The following is an 18,671-nucleotide window of genomic DNA, read 5'->3' as shown; positions in this document are numbered from 1 at the left end:
GTAAAAATCTTGAAGCTTCAGACAGGTACTCGATCAGAGCAGTCTTCTATTCAGTTTTATTCTTTTCGTATTCTTTTCTTTGAATTAACTGACCATATGTTGTTTGTCGTTGAGTTCGTGCAGAACAGGATCCACAGAGGAATGAGGTAAATTCAGTTCTTAGACTGGATTTATGTTTCAGAAGCTGATATAATCACTTCATTTTGACTTGTCTCTTCAATTCAGCTATGTGAGCAGAGTGTGCACTCCGATGACCTGAATTACGCAGCACTGAATTTCCGACCAAGGGCGAATGGCGTCAGGGGCTCTGCAGCACAGTGAGAAGCGGAGCCATATTTATGGTTCTGCTGCCACCTCACAGACTCAGGAAGCAACTGGAACTGCAGCTCAAAGTGGAACAGAAGCTCAGTCAAGTTTACCTGCTGCTGTGGTTTGTGTGGCTGGCTGGGAGGAGTTACAACTGCTTTGCTTCAGACTGTTCGTCAGCCTAAAAATAAAGTCTCAACCACAAGAAGACTGGCCTTCAGCTGCAAGCTATTTTTTGTCGTTGTCATAAAATCAGAACCTTTTGGCTTTATCTCACTCTTGGTAGACTGTGACAGAACTGATTTAACACTTATTTGTAACCTAAACAGGTTTTAACTCATCTAGACAGCAGTGATGTGTAATTCTACAAAGACAAACATGATCTTTAGTCCTCTTGTGAGACCACGTGTCCCCTCTGTTGAGAACTAGGGGGGCCTTTAATCTATTGGTGTGGTTTTGTGTCTGGAGTTATCATCACTTTGTAAAAAAACATTCAAATAAAGAGTATATTATGCTTGAAAAGTCTCTCTTCATTGTCTAAAGCACAGGGCTGATGTTGTTTAGTTTGATGTCAGAAGAGTCTGTAAGGACACTGATGACTGTCCTGAAACCTTTGATCAATGCTGAGTGTAACTAACTACATTCACTCAAGCACTGAACTCAAAAGGACCAGTGTGTAGGATTTTGTTGCATCTAGCAGTGTAGCTGTTGATTGCTATTAATCCAAAAAGATCAGATTCTAAAACGCTGACAGGGAACATTTTACTGCACAGTGAGTACTTTTACTTTTGATACTTGAAGTAAAGTATGGTTTTGAATGCAGGACTTGTAATGGAGTACTTTCACAGTGTGGTATTAGTACTATTGTAAAGGATTTGATTACTTCTTCCACCACTGGTCAATTGTGTCTCAGATTGGCTGTGAAACAAACAGAAGGTGAATAAGTGAGAATGTGCCTTTATGTACCAGCTGCTGTTTGGCTGCTGCTTTTGTCACCTTGTCTATTTCAACTCATTTGGAATGCAGAACTTTTACTTGTATTACCACTGTGTGGCATTGGTACTTTTCACTGTTACACAATAGTCTCAAACACAGGAAGTCTTCAACCCGCATGCTATTTTTTTTTTCCAGCGTGTAACTTTCACAAAGTAGGAAACCCAAACCACACACAGCAACAAGCCAAGTACACATGTGTACGGTCAGTATTCACTCTTCTTTTTGTAGTTTCCACAAGCTCCTGGTGGAAATGACTAATTAGTCGTTAAAATGGTTGTTTGAGTAACTTCAGGGCAAAGAAAGATTTCACTCTTGATAAAACATTAGATATATCTTCCTTACCAATCACAGGTAACTTTATGAATAAATAAGACATGCTGGAGAAACATTTGTGTTGTACGGAAAACTTCAGAAAAGCTCCGCCTCTTTCTAACAAACCTCCTGCTCAGTGATGTGAAGCGTGACAGCAGTGAGACGATTCTGTGCAGAATGAGGACCTTCAGCTTGACATCAGCTTTACTCCTCTGCAGCCTCTGTAAGTACTGTTATTGAATTATTAAAAGACTCCTGCAGTGTGAGGAGTTCATCTCATATTAGGTCTGTTTGTTTCAGGCTGGATCTCTGTCTCAGCGTCTGAGTCTCACACTGTGGACGTTGAGGCCGGTGATGAGGTCACACTGCTGTGCTCCAACGGGATTTTCAAATATTCGACGTACAGATTCTGGTCCAGATTTGTTAACAGAACCATGATTAGATGTATTGCTTCTATATACAGTTATAATAGTAATCCTCGATACTGTAATGAATATCAAAATGGAAACTTTGAAATTACCTACAACAGCTCCGATGTTTATCTGAAAATCAAACAAGTGGATCTGTCTGACTCTGGATTGTATTTATGTGGATTTATCATAAATGGAGACATGGTGATTGATATAAAACATTTAAATGTTCAAGGTAAGACCATGTGGTGTTCCTTTCAAACTTTACACTCCAGAATACTATACACAGGTGTAATAATTATTTTAAAATTATTTATTGTCAAAATAGTTTTATTTTATAACAAATATATACACAATATATACTGATATATATTAATCTCTTATTTCATTAAAGGTAATGACATTGATGGCAAATCTGAAAGTAAGATATCAAATATTTCTTTGACTGAACAGATTGTTGATGTAAAATGTTAAAACATTTCAGTGGATTCATTTTCAAATATATGAATGTTTAATTTAATCATCTTTCTTAGAAAATCTTGATGCAATAACAAAGCTGACGAGTGTGACCCTGGGCGGTCTGACTGTTTTCCTTCTGATGCTCATCATTGGTCTGGTTGTTAAAATCAGGAAACTTCAGACAGGTACTGAATCTGTCTTTGATTTTATTTGCTCATCTTATTTTAGTTGTGCCAATATGAGGGACTAACCCCAGACATGAAAAATGCAAATCATGATATAAAATTGTTTAACTAACATTTAATATTTGTCATATATGCAGCACAATATCAAGAGCACAGTCCACAAACGCAGGATCTAGACTCAGATGACCTGAACTATGCAGCGCTCAGATTCCTTCCAAATCCAAACCTCAGGCCTGCATCAGAGAGAGAGCTGGAGACAAATGTTGTGTATGCTGCCACCAGATAGACTCAGGAAGCAACTGGAACTGCAGTCTGAGTGACCTGATGTTTTCTCATATTCATCTGTATCAGAGAAGCTGCCATCACTTGTTACCACCACAATTTCGTAATAAAGATATAATATTCACACCAAAATTGCATCTTTTTAGTTTAGAGTTTGAGTTTTTATCTTGTTTTCCCCAGTCTGACTATAATTGGTCATTGATGGAGGAAGAGCCAGTAAGGACATTAAGAGAGGTTTCAGGTGGACATATATAGCAGTAAAGAAACGAGTGAGGTTCTCTTTATTCTGACAGGAAGCACTTTGCGGTCTGAGAATCACTGACGTTTTTATTTTCCACTGTGGTGGGCAGACTGTACTTCATAACCACAGACAATACAGACCAGTTACTATTTTAAGAAACATTCCTCAGTCATACACATATTTTGTGAGTTCTTTTGTTCTTGTTCATTAAAAATCTAAAGTTAAATGAGAGATGCAGTCTCTTCTTTTATCTTAACATTTGACAACTAAGCACTTAAAACACATGAAACCACGTCATGTATCTCAATAGGTGAACATTAGAAATGGTGCATTTTCTGGTTGAAATGAGAATACGTTCAGAAATCTGAATTGTTAAAATAGAAATTGACAGTTTGTTCTGTGATGTGTAGTTTGAAACCTATTTGAAAAAGGTTAATGTTAGCTCACTAAATACAGAAGAAGTGGTTTTGTGGTCTGAGCATGTTACCAGTGTTGGCTTTTGAAAGGAAAACAAAATTACATTTCTGCAAAATCCTTGCCTTCAGACATAACTAAATCAAATCACATCAATATTCCATTATGTCTTTTTTTTTTTTTTAAATGGTACTAACCCAAATTCCTTTCTTGAAGAATCTTGTAAAACTTTGAATAAGCACCCAGAAGTCTCCCAAGATTTTATTTATACACTTTCTTAACTTTAGGGTCCATATGAAACTGCCAAGAAAAATATGGCACATTATGGAAGAGTAACTCGTTGATTTCAGTTGGTTTTATTCACATTTGACTTGATTTAATTCTTTGTAGAAAACATCTATATCACTTAGCAAATAGAGTTTCGGTTCAGGTCTCATACCCATGCTAATAATTTTACTTTTTAAAATCTAAACACATTCCTAACTATAACTGCAGGAAAATAGGAAAAACTTAGTTTGTAATCTTTCATTGAATCTTCTCCAATGACAAATTTGTTAACAAAGAGTCCATGTTAGTGTTTGAAATATTTTATTCATGCAGGTCTGACTCACAATATGGCAGTACAACGCTGTCAATGTACTATAAATGTATCACTTCCATCAAAACTGTGTATAGAATCAATCAGTAAAGCATGTTGTGTATGTCCGTGTATTACAGGGGTTTAAAAAAAATGTCTGCTAAAGCGAAATGTAGAATTAAGTGGTGCTTTCTTTCAGTCCATTCAGTCAAAATCTTTACTCATGTCCAGCTTAAACAAACCAACTCAGCCTGAAAGCAGGCGGTCTACTATACAGACAGTTAAGAGCAGATTTACAGCTGAATGGATGGTTTTTGTGTGTACAGGCTGGGTGCAGAAACACTTAACACTGCAGGGCCTGTACGTGCTCAAGGTTATCACAAACCTCTGCAGTAAATAACTGATATATTTACCTATAAAGGTTCAATGTGAGCATGCGCTGTCTGCATCACTACCATATTTAAGTAGTCCTTAAAGCCCTTGACTTACCTGTAGACTATGATGGTCTCCGGCAGCCTTTGACGTCATCTCCCCCCAGATTCAAGGTAAACTAGTCTCAGCTTTGAACTCTCACCTGGTTGAGTATGGCTGGGGCTCTAATGTGAACAAATTTCAGCTGGCACTGAAGGGGACAAGCTACAGGGTGCGCTTCAGACAAGACCAGAGCAAGAGGCATTTCTTTAATCAGCGAGCGATTTCCACAAGGCTGTTTTCCGTGACTTCATCATAAATAGACGGATGATCATTAAGTGGGGGAGCTTATACGTTTTTCGAAAGGTCCTAGCAGAGTTACGTTAATTCAAGCGGTTACACTGATGAGGTCCTTTAGCGGTGGGCATGATTTTGAGCACATCTGTGAACAACATTACTGCACAAATCCGTTTATTTAAAACAAGGTCGACACTGGGAGAGTACATTTGAGACTTCAGCGGTAACTGATCTATTAAGAGTTATTTCCTACATTTGTCAAACCCCTACGTCTTAGCACTTTAAATTTTCACAGCAACGCCATATGGAGATTTGTTTGTTTTTTTTCGATGGAGGAGCTTAACATGATGGAACCAACGTGCAGATTAGATTTAATACTAAACATGATCCAGTTCAGTTAAATCTACAGTTACAAGTATCGCCTTGAGTGTTGCTGATTATTCAGCTTTCTACGGTCACACACAACATCAGAACACTAATTATCCAAACGTAAAAGTACAAATAAAAAAAAAAAAAGAAAAACGCCTAATTTAGACGTCAAGCATTAAAAATACTACAGCACAATAACAAAATAAAACAGTCTGAGGGGGAAAAAATGCGAGTGTAAAAACTGTCCCAAAATAATAAAAACAAAAACAGACGTGGACGTCGAGAATTCACGCCTTCTTGTGAGCGTCGCAGGAGAACGTAACGCGCTCAGCCACAGACAGGAAGAGGATAGTGTCACGTGCATCAGGAGGCGGCGGCGAGCGGCGACGCAGTCGGACGACGATCCTGAAAAAAGAGCAAATGACACAAATGAACTGTCTACAGCTGTTGATGCACACCACGCTGTTCCATCTTTAGTTGTTTACATGTTGACTTTGACGAGTTCTGCATCTCGAGTCCCGCCACTGAGATCCCAGACTCAACAGGCCGCCATCGTTGGATTATGCCACATTTTAAACTGATAGTTGCTGGGATCCAAGTCAGCGCACAGACGTGCATTATCAACTAATTTACAGCTTACTGAGTAACACACGCACGCATGCTTTTCCACACAGAGAGTGCAGGACAAGTCACAAGCTGCCTCTGCCGTTACAGGGACGAATGGCAATTTTAAAAAGTGAATGTGAACATCAGTCCACCTCAGACCTATCCTCACCTTCACATGCCAGGACCTTGCTTAATAAGCGTAGCGTGCAGGCGGTGGCGGAGGCAGCCGTTCTGCGTAGGGGTCCCGGGCACGTGGAACTCCGTATGCCGGGACCCGGGAAACCGGAGAGAGTCGGGAGCGCTCGTAGGAGTAGCCGTTACTGGCGGGGGGCATTGGCGCGCTAGGTGCTCTCCTGAGGGGGCTGCGATCTCGGGCGTAGTACGAGGACGCAGGAGGTGGGAGGGGCCGACGCTCATAAGGGTCAAGCGACGAGGTCATAAGACGGTCTCGGACGACGGCTGAGGGGGGAGGGGGAGGAGGCGGTGCGCCGGGACGCTGGTCCTCGTAGGAGGCGATGCCATACGGACGAGCTCGGTACTTCTCATAGTAATCTACCACACCATACCTGTCCCTCTCACCCTCATAGGGACGATCGGGATAAACAGCTCGCCTAGGGGGAGGGGGTGGCAGAGGAGGGGCAGGGTAACCTGGGGGTATATGGCTGAGGCGGCCTCTCAGGTAGCTGGGTGGGGGAGGCTCGTGCCTCTCTCCTGGGTAGCGAGGGGGCCAGTAGCCACCTCTGTCTGGGGGAGGAGGGGGGTAGTCTTCCCGTTCGTCATGCCTGGGACGACTCTTAGAAATCTGGACGTGGATGCGCTTCCCTAAATACAAAAACGGATAAAGAATGTGTGTTTAATAGTTGAGTTTAAAAACAAGACATGTCGCGACTCACTTTAGAAAAAGAGCTCGATCTTACCTTGGAACTCTGTGTTGTCCAGTCCCTGTATGGCATCCATGGCCTCGTCGGAGTTGGACATGTGTACAAAAGCAAAATTCTTAACGACAGCGCACTCTGTGACCGTTCCGTACTCCTCGAAGAGAGCACGGAGCTCGTCATCAGAGCCCTTTTCTACATTCGCTACGTGCAGTTTGACTGAGCCCTGGTTCTTCCCGTGGCTGGCCTCCACGTTGATGGGAGTGCCGTGGAGCTTGTAGAGGTGCAGGTTCTTAATGGCTTTGGTGGCGGCCTTGCGGTCGTCCATGTGGACGAAGGCGTAGTTCTTGATGATGGCACACTCGGTGACCGTGCCGTACTGCGTGAAGAGGGCCTTGATTTCATCCTGGTCTGCCTCTCGGGGCAGGTTTCCCACAAAAATTTTCACCATTGTTAAAGATCTGTTTCAGAGTCAATTGAAGAGAAAACGGAATATGGAAGGGTGAAGAGAGAAAACAAAACGTTTTAATTCAAATTTACATCTACATTTTGTATAATGTCGCAGTCTTATACTATATAACTAAACTATATAGTGAAATAAAGTGTAATGTATCCTAGCTGCGAGTTAAACGGGCCTGCTCATTGCAAAATGGCTACCGTCAGTTTAACCAATGAAACAAATTAACGTAATTTATTAATTTAGCCACTTTCACGCAAGTTATCACGTTTATTCTGTCATTAAACCGACGTGTTGCTATAACGCGACGGTGTGAATTACAGCTCGAGTTTAACGGCACCATGCTACTTGTTAGCCACAGTTAGCTCGCCATTACACAAAGCGCCGCTGCTCGCTGTAGCGTACGAGCACAAAGGCGGCGAGCAAACGCTCAAATGTTCGTGTATGCTTAAGGAATTTAAACGCTGTACGCTGCAAAATACCACGACACCAGCACGCAATAGTTACATTTCAGGTTACCTTTTTTTTTTTTTTTGCCGGGAGGCCTCTGCGAGGAATTCAAACGACTCGAATCCTTTTCCAGAGCTTTCCTGTGGAGCCGACTTCCGCTCGTTTTTTTTGTTTTTTTTTGCCCGGGCTTCTCCTCTCTTCTTTGGGTTAGAGATCACAAACACACCGCCACCCACCGCCCAGGAGGACGAACACCAGTTTATATATATACGATAACTATTAACTGCCATGTCAGCTTTTTTTGTATGATTATTTTACACATTTTCTACACTGTGTAAATGTTATGTGTGTTACCAGGGATACTAATTAAGGCCCCGTTCTATTTATCGCAGCAGAGCCAGCAGCACTCTGACTCCGTTTGACCCGAATGGAACGGAACCTTAATGGCTGCTGTGAAAAAAAGCTGTCCACCTTCACTTTTACAGCTTGGTTCGTGTAGTTACGTAGGACTACAGGAATGCGAGTTTAGTAAATTGTGACTTATGACTTCTCGTACGCGCCGTGGTTTAATGTGTAACCGTTTTCACTGCCGAGCTTAGCCGCTATCTTTGGAAACAATGTCGGATGAAATGTGAAACCACTCTGACACTCGCCTTGTTTTTAACGTTACGTCATCTGGGAATTTTCGCTGGTGCCATGAAACGTTCAGGTGCCCATCTTAAAAGTTGTACACTAGAGAACCGCAATGCATTCATATAATATTTCATCAGTAAAGTAAAAAAAGAAAACATTGTAACAAAGATAGAAGCAGCTAAACGAGTGTTTTATTTTATAAGGATAGTGACGCGTGTCATTTTGTGTAGCCGTGCAACAATTATTACTATTTAATATTGAATAATCTGATTATCTTTCTAATAAGGAACTAAATGATGTCTGAAATATGCTTTTTTATCATTTCCCAGAACCCAACATGGCACCTTCATATAATTTCTGCTATCTGAGAGTCTAAAACATCTATTCATTATTCACTAGTCAAAAAGATGTGAAGCTGGTGGCCTCATGAACTTTCTGAACCGAAAGTGATAGTCACAATACACAAACGTGGCTATTCCGAATTTGCACCTGAAAGCAGCACGGGTCTTGTGAGCGTGATGAAACTCAGCACTCATCCTGTTTTCACTCTGAACTGTTAGTTCTTTCACAGAGTGTCACTGCGTTTGATCGAGCGGCGTGAAAGCGCCTCTGTCTCTTCACATTTAAAACTTTGACTTCCAGGTAAGACACAGGCCTTTAACAGCAGGAATGCATGAATGAATGAATGACTTTTGTTTGGTAAAACTAGTAAACCACCTCACCTCACTGGATTCCTAATAACTTTGTTTGTCTTTTATCACTGATTCAACAGGTCTATTCACACTTCACTGATTACATCTGGAGCTTTGGAGCACACTTTGTGTTTCATGATGAATGTGTCCCAGACAATGGAGACAGAGGAGGATCTCCTGACACGTCTCCACATCAAGTTTTACCACCCTCAGCAGAATTGTAAGGGCCTGTACGGGCTGCTTCCTCTGGGGAACAGGAGCAGACACTCGGCAGATGACCCCCTCAGACTGGGACGTGACGCCCAGGCCTGCACCTTCAGCCTGGTCGACGCCAAGGTGTCCCGCAAACAGCTTGCCCTCTTTGCCTACCGCACACCCCATAGCCAGGACATGCTGTTCACCATCCAGAACCTGAGCCAGAGGGGACGGCTGTCTGTGAACAGCTCATCACTGGACTACCTGGAAAGGATGGACCTCCCAGACAAGGCCCTGATCAGGTTCGGAGAGTATGAGATGCTGATCATCCGTGAGTCAGGCGAGGCCAAGGGGAGCTTCGAGGTGGAGTTCGAGGTGTTGGCTGTGCCTCCGTCCAGAGAGACGTGCATGTGTGTGACTAGTACGACAGCTGTTATGGACACGGGCTCATGTACCATGCAAAGCTTCCAACCTGAACACACAGCACTCGGACCCCTGGAGACTGATGAGACTCTCATTTTTAATTTATGATGAACCATCACAGCTCTTTGACTTTGTGAATTGATTTACTTATTGACCTGCATCTCAAGGCAAGACAAAGTACTGTGTAGCTGTAGCATTAGAGTCCATCTAGGCTTAGATAAGAATCCTCTTTGTAATGTTAAACCAATAGTATTATTTTACTCCCTATGCCTGTAAAATGTGACCTTTATAACTACTACTTTTAGTGGAAACACTGTAAAGACTTAAAGCTATTTGTTTCTTTTTCAAGCATTAAAGTGTTTCTCATGAACATCTTTTTGTGAATGATGGTGTTGTTGTTAAATACTGAATATTAGCCAGATATTAGATCAGTCAAAAAGAAAGCCTTTTGTTATTAGTAATCATATATGCAGAACATTTCTCCGAACACAAAGCAGGAGTGGCTTCGCATCTAACATGATGGTAACAGGTTTTTCCAGATTTTTCACGTTTTCCATCTTGAACACAGATTACAGTGATAAACTGATAGAAACAGGAACAAATTCCATACCTTCAGAAACGTAATCTGTTAAAGTTGTTAAAGCTTCTACATTCAAAGTTCCCTTTATGAACCAAAGAATTATCAGCAAAACATGAACAGCAGAGGCACTGTTCTGCATTTGCCCCATGTGTTATATTACTATATGATATTTGATTATAACCACTGGCACATTAATGTTTATCAGAGTTTCTACTCAGCATTAGATGATCAGACAAAAATAAAAATAGATGAGACTAAAAGCAACGTACAGATGCAAAGGTGAGATGGTACATTGTTGTAGATTTGGATCATAACATATCTCATTTATCTGGGCCTCTAGTTTACACCTGCACGAGTGAAACGTAGAGACACACTGGTCAGGTCGGTCACTGTTTGGGTCAGTTCCAAAAAACTGCAAATCGTCCTTGAACAAAGTCCAGTCTGGATCTGTCTTATGTCTTGCAAATGCAAGATAATGTCTTTATCTATTACCGGAAAGCAGAAGAGCATACACAGCATTATTGTAGTTGTTAACAACAGAAGACACGAATGATGGGTCAGAAGTCATAAAAAGTTTGGAATGTGACAGACAGGAGTGAGGTCAGTCCAGCAAAGCCTATAAAACAACCTCCAGTAAACTAAGACTCAACCACCAACTACGATTTCTCGAAACCTCGAGTCCAGTAAGAAGGAAGTGTGCTTAAACTGAAAACTCATTTGAACTGAAAGGACGAAAAGGGAATAAAGACAATGACACTTGAAATTTCCTTCAAATTATAATTTGAGTAACTACCAGGTTGCTTTGTCATGTTTTCTATCCCCATGTAGCACAACTTTAGTGTATTTACTGCTCTACAGTGACCTGTCAGTTTTCACACTTATCACGAACACAGCATGTTAGTCACTCCCTAACAAGCACATCCACAAATTTTCTCAAGAAAAAGGACCAAATCTTCTGATAAAACAAGTGACAGTGACTACCATCATGTAAATTTGCTTTTTTTAATACAATATGACGACATCTGAACTGAATAAAAACTGTGTCACAGTGAAAGAACCTTTTAAGGAATCTTAGTCATGAGAGGTAAAGTTAGACATTCGTGGTAAAATCAATTTCTACAGTGACAATAAAGCACCAGATTATCAGCAGAGACTATAAAGGGCTTTCTAACCATTTTATTCTGCATTCTTTTAAAAAGGCAAAGGATATATAAGATCTCAATTCATACCCCCCCTCTGTAACTAATATATACAGGGTTTTGTCATGGGTGTGTACACATCAAGTGACTAGTCATTTGGTAAATCCACAAACAAACTGCATGAGAACTGCTCTTCATAGAGCTTCTTCTGCCTGGATATGCTCCCTGCCAACATCAAACTGATTGAAGGTCACTAAGATGTTGAGACTTCCATAGATGTTTTGTTATAGCTGTTTTACAATCTTTTACCCCTTTTTATTTATTTCGGTGCTTCACATGGTTTGTTTTATTAATCATGTCCAATTGGAAATTGTCTGTTTTTACTGTTTGTGTGGACCTCAGGTGACAAACAACCACTTTATGGAACCCAATCGGGGCATTTAAGAATAAATAAAGATTTCAGACTTTGAGGAGAAACATCTTGATTTATTAAAGTCTATAATGTGTAAACTTGACATACTTGAAATATGATGAAAATACAATTTTAAAATACATTTTATTAACTAAGTGCTGCAAATATTTGTATGCAACATTCAGTGTATAAACATGTTGTATGAATTAGTTTTAGGTTCAGCAATAGTTAATAGGTATGAATATCAACGATAATAAAAAAGCAACAACAGGTGTGTAAAATTACACACATTTCAGCCCATATGAGCTGTATAATCCAGTCATAACTGGAACACTATGTTTTTTCATCCAATTAGGATCATTCTTTCTCCATTATTTTGATGTCATAAGCTGTAACCATGCAGGTTTCTTGAGGACTGGACATTCACTGCAGCTCAACAACCAATGGACCAAACCTTCACTGAAGGACCACATCCACGTCCTGTAAAAACAACAGACACTTCACTATGAGATTGATGTTAAATTTTACCACTGATACATTTTTAAAGCTTTGAGTAAACTCATACAGCCTTACCTTTGGCTACAAGCCCGTCTGATCATATCTTTTCCCAGTTTGAAATGTTCAGAGACGACAAACTCTTGTGAATTCACTCCAAGACCAGTTACAGCTGTCAGAGCAGAGGCCTGCAGACAAAGAGCATGACTGGATTGCATTACCAAAATTTAGTAGCACCTTTTAAAAAATAAAAACACCGAACACTGAAGACGTACACAACTATAACTTACTAAAATAAATCAAACCTTTTATATAGGTGTGAGATTTAAATTCAATGAGACTAAATTAAAGTGCATCAACTTGAAGTAATTGCTGTCCCAATAATAAAAGTTGCGCTGTAACATGACTGCAACAACACAAGAGGGAGCCATAAGACAAGGTATTGCATTAGTAAGAGAAGCTTTGTAGTAAACTATAGATAACCTACCTCTTCTCTACAGGAGGCTGCACGTCTTCCCAGGACGACTTACCATGAGCTGCCATCTCCTGCATAATCAGTCTAACAACCTACAAAGAGCACAAATACTAAGAACACCAAGACTGCATGCAAGTTGTGGTACAAATAATACAGAATAGTACAAATGTTGAGGGTTAAGGCAATAGTGGAAAGAGTCTAATATATAGTTTGAACTTAATGAGAAAAACGAGGAATGAAAATTAGAACTATAGGACAATCGTCGCATGACGACAGAAACATGGGGCGCCGCAAAGCTCCAATAGTTATTGTTGTAGTTCTGGGGAAACTGGCTCGACACAAGGTAGGCAATGGACGACGAATGATGCAGCTCCGAGTGTGCCAGGGACAACATAGAGTAACCGATGGACATCATGTCACATCATTTGATTAGCTGTATCTACTCTCAGCGTCGTCAGACTTAAAATATAACTTTTTGTTAATGTTTAAGTTTGCACACATACGTTTTACACTGGCAACGACTCAAGACAAATCAATTTAACCTTCACTGAGTCGTCAATATGAAGGAACAGCTCACAAGCTTGGCTGCTCACGTAAACATGCAGCAACACGAGACTGTAAAAGAAAGCAGACTTGGCATTGACTCGCAAACAAAGGTTAAGTCCTGCACGTTTTTCCGGAAATGAACAGGGTTAGAAAGCATCACCTACCATGTGTCAAGCTGAGAACTCTGAAGGGTGTGAAGAGTTAAAACGCCTGAAAGTACTGTATATATATATATCTGGTCTGGTGAATAATGTCATTGGACTAACAGGCCTACCAAACGAGGAAGAATGTCACAGTTAAAACGTCGTTTTTGGTTTGATTTGTTTATTAAAAAGCCTTCAAATGAAAAGCAACTTGTAAAGTAAATAAAATCATACATAACGGTGCTATAGATTCTATTTCCGCAAGAAAAAAACTCACAAAGTGTAAAAAGAACAAAACCACACTGGAACTTTTGATTTGTCATGCTTAAATGTCGCAAATTTTTTAAAGATTACTGTACAACCTGCCACACCAAGTATTATATTAAAGCACCTCGACACTGAATTGACTTTGATGAGCATTTTGGTCATCAAGCAATAACTTTAGTCTGAACAGAAGAATTTTGTTTACAAAGGCTACAAATGTTCCATTTTAAAAAGGACTTCCCTTGTTATGAAATTATTAGTTCTCTCAGAGGCCATATTCATTTGGAAAGACTTGAGCAGAAGAGTGCATGTTGCCTTTAACAGTACTGTGTCACACTGAAATCGACTATTCTCCTAAGCCAGCATCCCACTCTGCAAAACATATGGAGGATTTGAACAGTAAAAAAAACAAGCATAGGAACAGAAAAAGGCAGAGACAGCCCAGAAGAGCACGTGAACTGTAGACATGGTATCGTATGTTTTTTAAAATACGGGGCTGTCCGCAATACAGTATCTTCCAGTAAGTCTCAGGCGAACGCAACGCAATCCGCCATAGACGAGGGGGGATGTATAGCGCCACGTGCATCAGCAGACAACGACGATCTTGTCATATTCTAAACCTGGAAAGAGAGCACACCACACATGTCAGGGAGCGGGTTTTACTCAGGATTCGCGCAAGACTGATTTTTGATGTTAAATCAGCAACAGTTTAGGATTGTATCAGCAAAGTTTGATTGTTGTATGTATGGATCTTTTTGGCTGGACTAGATCTTTAGGAATTAAGAGCTCTGGCTGATGGTGATGGTTTAAAGCGTGATTTTACCTCAACTTATGATTACAGCTCTCAAAGAAATTTCTCTTTTATATTGTCTCATTCATAGTTACTTTTTTAATCAATGTGATTTATGATGGTATTAAATTTCCACCCTCTGTTCTCACCTTCCGTTACGCTCTCAGGTGCCTAATAGCCTGGATACCGAGGTGGTGGCGGCGGCAGTGGCACTCTGTCTGAGAAGGAATCCCTGGGATGGGGAGGTGCGTACATTGGCGGCTTGGACAGCGGAGAGAGCCGGGACCGCTCGTAGGAGTACCCGTTACCGGCCGATGGAGCAGGCTGAGGGGGGGCTCGTCTGATGGGGCTTCGGTCCCTCATCATGTAGGACGGAGGAGGAGGAGGAGGCGGCGGGAGCACACGGCGCTCGTATGGGTCGAGGCTCCCCATTCCGAGGCGCTCTCTAACCACTCCCGAGGGAGGAGGCGGAGGCGGGGGGATGGCACTGGAACGCCTGTCATCGTAGCCCGTCATGCCGTAAGGGCGGGCTCGGAATTTCTCATAGTAATCGACCACCCCGTAGCCGTCTCGATCGCCACAACCACGGTCGGGGTACGGTGCTCGTCTCGGGGGAAGAGGCGGAGGAGGAGGGTAGGCAGGCATGCGGCCTCTGTAGGGAGGCTCGGGCCTCTCCATTGGGTAATGAGGAGGAAAATAACCTCCCCTGCCAGGCGGAAGCGGAAACTCCTCCTCCTCTGGTTCCCCTCTGGGTCTGCTTTTTGATATCTGAACGTGTATGCGCTTTCCTGAGAGAGAGAAAAACATTGGCCCTCAAACCTAAAAAAGGCGAACACGAACAGCATGGAGACGCCAACACTTTGTATGCACTCACCTTGAAACTCTGTGTTATCCAGGCCCTTTATGGCATCCATGGCCTCGTCTGAATTGATCATGTGCACGAAGGCAAAGTTCTTGACGATGGAGCACTCCGTGACCGTGCCGTACTCTTCGAACAGCTCGCGGAGCTCTTTGTCGAAGCCCCTCTCCACGTTGGCGATGTGGAGCTTGACGGGACCCTGGTTCTTCCCTCTGCTGGGCTCCACATTGATGGGCCTGCCGTTCAGCTTGTAGAGATGGAGCTCGCGGATGGCTTTGGTCGCTGACTTGCGGTCCTCCATGTGGACGAAAGCATAGTTTTTGTACTTGGCACACTCGGTCACAGTGCCATACTGGGTGAACAGTGCTTCCACTTCATCCTTCCCAGCGTGCTGGGACAGATTCCCAATGAAGATCTTCACCATTGTTGCTCCAGTGTACTTCTCTAACAGAGGAGAGACAGAATGAGGCGACACACGCTACCGTCACACAGAGCAAATGGTGAACGTATCACGTCATCATCAGGAAATAGAAAGCTTGTAACAGAGGCGACAGACGGCGGTTAAAGCTGTCACCGTGTCACGTTCACCTTTGTTCTTAATAACCTAAACATTTTGTAAGCAGTCTTAAAAACTACACTTTACACACAGCTGACAAACACAGCGAGAAAGTCACTTCCTGCCTCCTTCATTTCAAACAGTTGCCGTTAGCGAGCTAACGTTAGCCTCCAGGTGTTAGCCATCTTGTCTCGTGACTGAAGCAAATAAAAACTCAGCTCAGCCGCCGACACTGTGACGTAGTCACGTTTATAAAGTTACGGCGCCGATGAAAGCAACAGGTACGACTAAAGACAAAGGTAAAAAAGACGACGACGACGACGACGACAACAACTACTCACAGCTCGTGTTCAGCGCCACAGCGAAGCCCCAAACTCACGGATAAGACACAGTGGATGCCGGGCAGGCGAAATGCGCACAAGTAAGAAGCTGATTGGTGGATAGACGCGTCGCTCAAAAAGTACGCGATGTGATTGGGTAAAGTTACGAGAGGGGCGGTTTTGTCCGGGAAAGGCGTTCTTAGCTGTAGTATTATGGTATGGCCAGGTATGAAAAGTTTCTTTACACCTGTAGAAATTATGGTATGGCCAGGTATGAAAAGTTTCTTTACACCTGTAGAAAAAAATCGAACTGTTTGTACGCAGAAATATCATTTTCTTAACCCTTGAATTTGATAATATACATATTCTATATTTTTAATATAATGTATTTTACATACATTATATTAAGTAAGGTTATATATATATCGATATAGATATCTTATAGAGTTATATTATAAGATATAGATATAAATCTCATCTCTAATCATATAATATATATATATATATAAAAACCTTACTTAAATACCTTACTTGCTGGTAATAATACATGTATTACCAGCAATATATAATGATCAAGCCAAAAAGTAAAAGCAAATCCTGCTGCATTAATGCGCATTTTACATTTTACATGCTGTAGATCTTTAAGATTGGCCTCATTTGAGCAACTTTAGTAGTTTAGATTCTACTGCGATGCATCATATTCAATAAGATCATCATTTGTAGCATTGCTGTCTTCTGAGAACCACATGTAAGCTTTGTGACAATGCATTTTCCAGCTGATACTAGAGGGTTTTTTTTTTAATAATTTATTTAGCTTAAGATGTCGGAGAATTTTCTGAACTTATGAAGGAACACATCATCCTTTTGCTTTGTCAGTTTATCAGAAAAAAATGTAATTCAATACAGAGATGGAGATGGTTTTCACTGGACAGGAAAGATATTTAAAAAATGTAATATGAATAAGTGACTAGTAACTAACACTGTCAGGTAAATTTAGACAACATTAAGCTGCATTCAAATAGAAAGTAAGTACCTTGATCATGTGCTCTTTATTTATTGATTTATGATTATGCAGCTCTGATTATCTTCTGTCCTCTGAGAAGTTGCTCAGTACTAAGCTGTGCAGTCATGTTAGATCTGAAGTAAACAACACCTTCCAGTAAGTTCTTGCCCTTCTGAGACGGATGAATTATCAGAGGATGCGGTACATAATTAAATATCACTTTCTAAACGTCTACAGAGGATCACAGTGGAGGTGTGTGGGCTGTTTGTGCAGGTGAAGCCGTGTTTGTGAAGGAGCAGCTCTCATGGGGACGGAAAGGGAACTGCCATAGCAACATGTCAGCTGTACCAAAACATGATGATGTTATTCATCAGTGCAGCAAGGTGTTAAATAACACCAGTTATCAATACTGTCTGTCCAAATAAATGTGAATAAATGGCCTGTATAGTAAAATAGAGAATAAAATAGCATATAGTAAATAATAATATAAATAAAGTACATTAAATGAAAAAATAACACTAACTCATCATACCTGCTTGTTATTAATTTCCAAATTCCCTTCTGGCTTGGACATGAGACAGAATTCAGCAAACCAGACCCACATAGACATGAATTATGCATAAACAGTCAGACTACTAATTGGATCTCTGCTCAAACACTGTTTGATGTCTGGAGGCTTATGGGAAACAAGGCCTCTGGGGTTTTGTCATACCACAACTTCCTATTATGAATCCCAAAAGGAAAAATTAAAACAATTTTTATTAGAAATATTTCCCAGCAGCCCATCCAGCAAGTCTTGGCAGATCTGACTAACTGTAAATGTCCAGTAGAGGGAGGCACACGCTGACAGAAGTGAAGCCACAGGGACGAGGATAATGCAGTTTCCTTTCCTGCAGCATCCTTCCTAAATTATTCACAAATTAGCACAGTTAGAGATTTTCAAGATCTCCACTTCCCCAGCAACTTGCAGGAAGGAAGCAAAGGATGACAAGTGTTCAGAACAGAATCGCCTGCTTTGTATGGTTATTCAGTGAATAACACACAACCACAATATAGGAGCTAAAACTGTTTTAGTGCATGATGGAATGAAACATAGCAACCAGCAAGACAAGTGAAAGCAACCAGGGGTAAATCAAAGTATATGTTGGTTCACAGTGCTCAAGAAAATTGACTCCACTCTCCCTTTAGACTTTTTAATGGTTTGATGGAATGTTTAAGGAATGAAGAATCGAGAAACACGAATGAATCAGTCCTTTAAAAGAGGAACATTTAGCGTCCGATTCAGGTTGGACGCTGGAGTCTTCCCCCATTCTTCTGTGCAAACTGTCATGTTTCATTGGGACCAAAAAAAGAAAAGAAAATTGATTGACTTAGAGATGAACATCATTGTTTTGATCTCTGACTTTCTATTGGATGACCTGTCTTTCTAGAAAATAAACCTTCAATTAAAGTTTCCTTCCAAGATTTTCCAGTATTATGCTGCATTCAGGTACCCTCAC

General features: G+C 41.2%; 3 protein-coding genes across 5 annotated transcripts; 2 read left to right on the top strand and 1 right to left on the bottom strand.

Annotated features, from left to right (window-relative positions):
- Positions 1–1,184: 1,184 nt before the first annotated feature.
- Positions 1,185–5,412, top strand: LOC104924041 (uncharacterized). 3 transcript variants are annotated; one of them, XM_027288206.1, is made up of 6 exons: positions 1,194–1,504; positions 1,752–1,837; positions 1,915–2,259; positions 2,419–2,445; positions 2,558–2,668; positions 2,806–5,412. In XM_027288206.1, the coding sequence occupies exons 1-6, from the start codon at positions 1,257–1,259 to the stop codon at positions 2,952–2,954; spliced, it is 966 nt and encodes a 321-aa protein (XP_027144007.1). In that variant the 5' UTR covers positions 1,194–1,256; the 3' UTR covers positions 2,955–5,412. The 3 variants fall into 3 exon arrangements, with proteins under 3 accessions (XP_027144008.1, XP_027144007.1, XP_027144009.1); XM_027288207.1 differs by lacking the exon at positions 2,419–2,445 and having other exon boundaries at positions 1,185–1,504; XM_027288208.1 differs by having other exon boundaries at positions 1,194–1,837.
- Positions 5,167–16,297, bottom strand: rbm4.3 (RNA binding motif protein 4.3). The gene is made up of 8 exons (XM_027288155.1): positions 16,191–16,297; positions 15,309–15,737; positions 14,609–15,222; positions 9,177–9,383; positions 7,720–7,958; positions 6,783–7,207; positions 6,035–6,687; positions 5,167–5,664 (listed from the first exon to the last, which is right to left on the bottom strand). The coding sequence occupies exons 2-7, from the start codon at positions 15,715–15,717 to the stop codon at positions 6,056–6,058; spliced, it is 2,526 nt and encodes an 841-aa protein (XP_027143956.1). The 5' UTR covers positions 15,718–15,737; positions 16,191–16,297; the 3' UTR covers positions 5,167–5,664; positions 6,035–6,055.
- On the top strand, positions 8,796–9,960 carry tifa (TRAF interacting protein with forkhead associated domain). Its single transcript, XM_010737268.3, has 2 exons — positions 8,796–8,922; positions 9,053–9,960. The coding sequence occupies exon 2, from the start codon at positions 9,108–9,110 to the stop codon at positions 9,696–9,698; it is 591 nt and encodes a 196-aa protein (XP_010735570.1). The 5' UTR covers positions 8,796–8,922; positions 9,053–9,107; the 3' UTR covers positions 9,699–9,960.
- Positions 16,298–18,671: the final 2,374 nt, after the last annotated feature.

This window comes from Larimichthys crocea, chromosome XIV (genome assembly GCF_000972845.2).
Source record: "Larimichthys crocea isolate SSNF chromosome XIV, L_crocea_2.0, whole genome shotgun sequence".
NCBI classification, from domain to species: domain Eukaryota; kingdom Metazoa; phylum Chordata; class Actinopteri; family Sciaenidae; genus Larimichthys; species Larimichthys crocea.
This window is presented reverse-complemented; position numbering and strand designations above follow the sequence as displayed.

Excerpts from the sequence above, each read along its gene's own strand:
- LOC104924041 (XM_027288206.1), top strand. The coding sequence starts at position 1,257 with ATGTGCCTTTATGTACCAGCTGCTGTTTGGCTGCTGCTTTTGTCACCT. Across the intron at positions 2,260-2,418 it reads AAAACATTTAAATGTTCAAG|GTAATGACATTGATGGCAAA; the intron begins GTAAGACCATGT and ends ATTTCATTAAAG. Across the intron at positions 2,446-2,557 it reads CATTGATGGCAAATCTGAAA|AAAATCTTGATGCAATAACA; the intron begins GTAAGATATCAA and ends CATCTTTCTTAG.
- tifa (XM_010737268.3), top strand. The coding sequence starts at position 9,108 with ATGATGAATGTGTCCCAGACAATGGAGACAGAGGAGGATCTCCTGACA.
- rbm4.3 (XM_027288155.1), bottom strand. The coding sequence starts at position 15,717 with ATGGTGAAGATCTTCATTGGGAATCTGTCCCAGCACGCTGGGAAGGAT. Across the intron at positions 9,384-14,608 it reads CACCTCGGTATCCAGGCTAT|GTTCTGGATGGTGAACAGCA; the intron begins TAGGCACCTGAG and ends CCTCTGGCTCAG. Across the intron at positions 6,688-6,782 it reads GGACAACACAGAGTTCCAAG|GGAAGCGCATCCACGTCCAG; the intron begins GTAAGATCGAGC and ends TTTTGTATTTAG.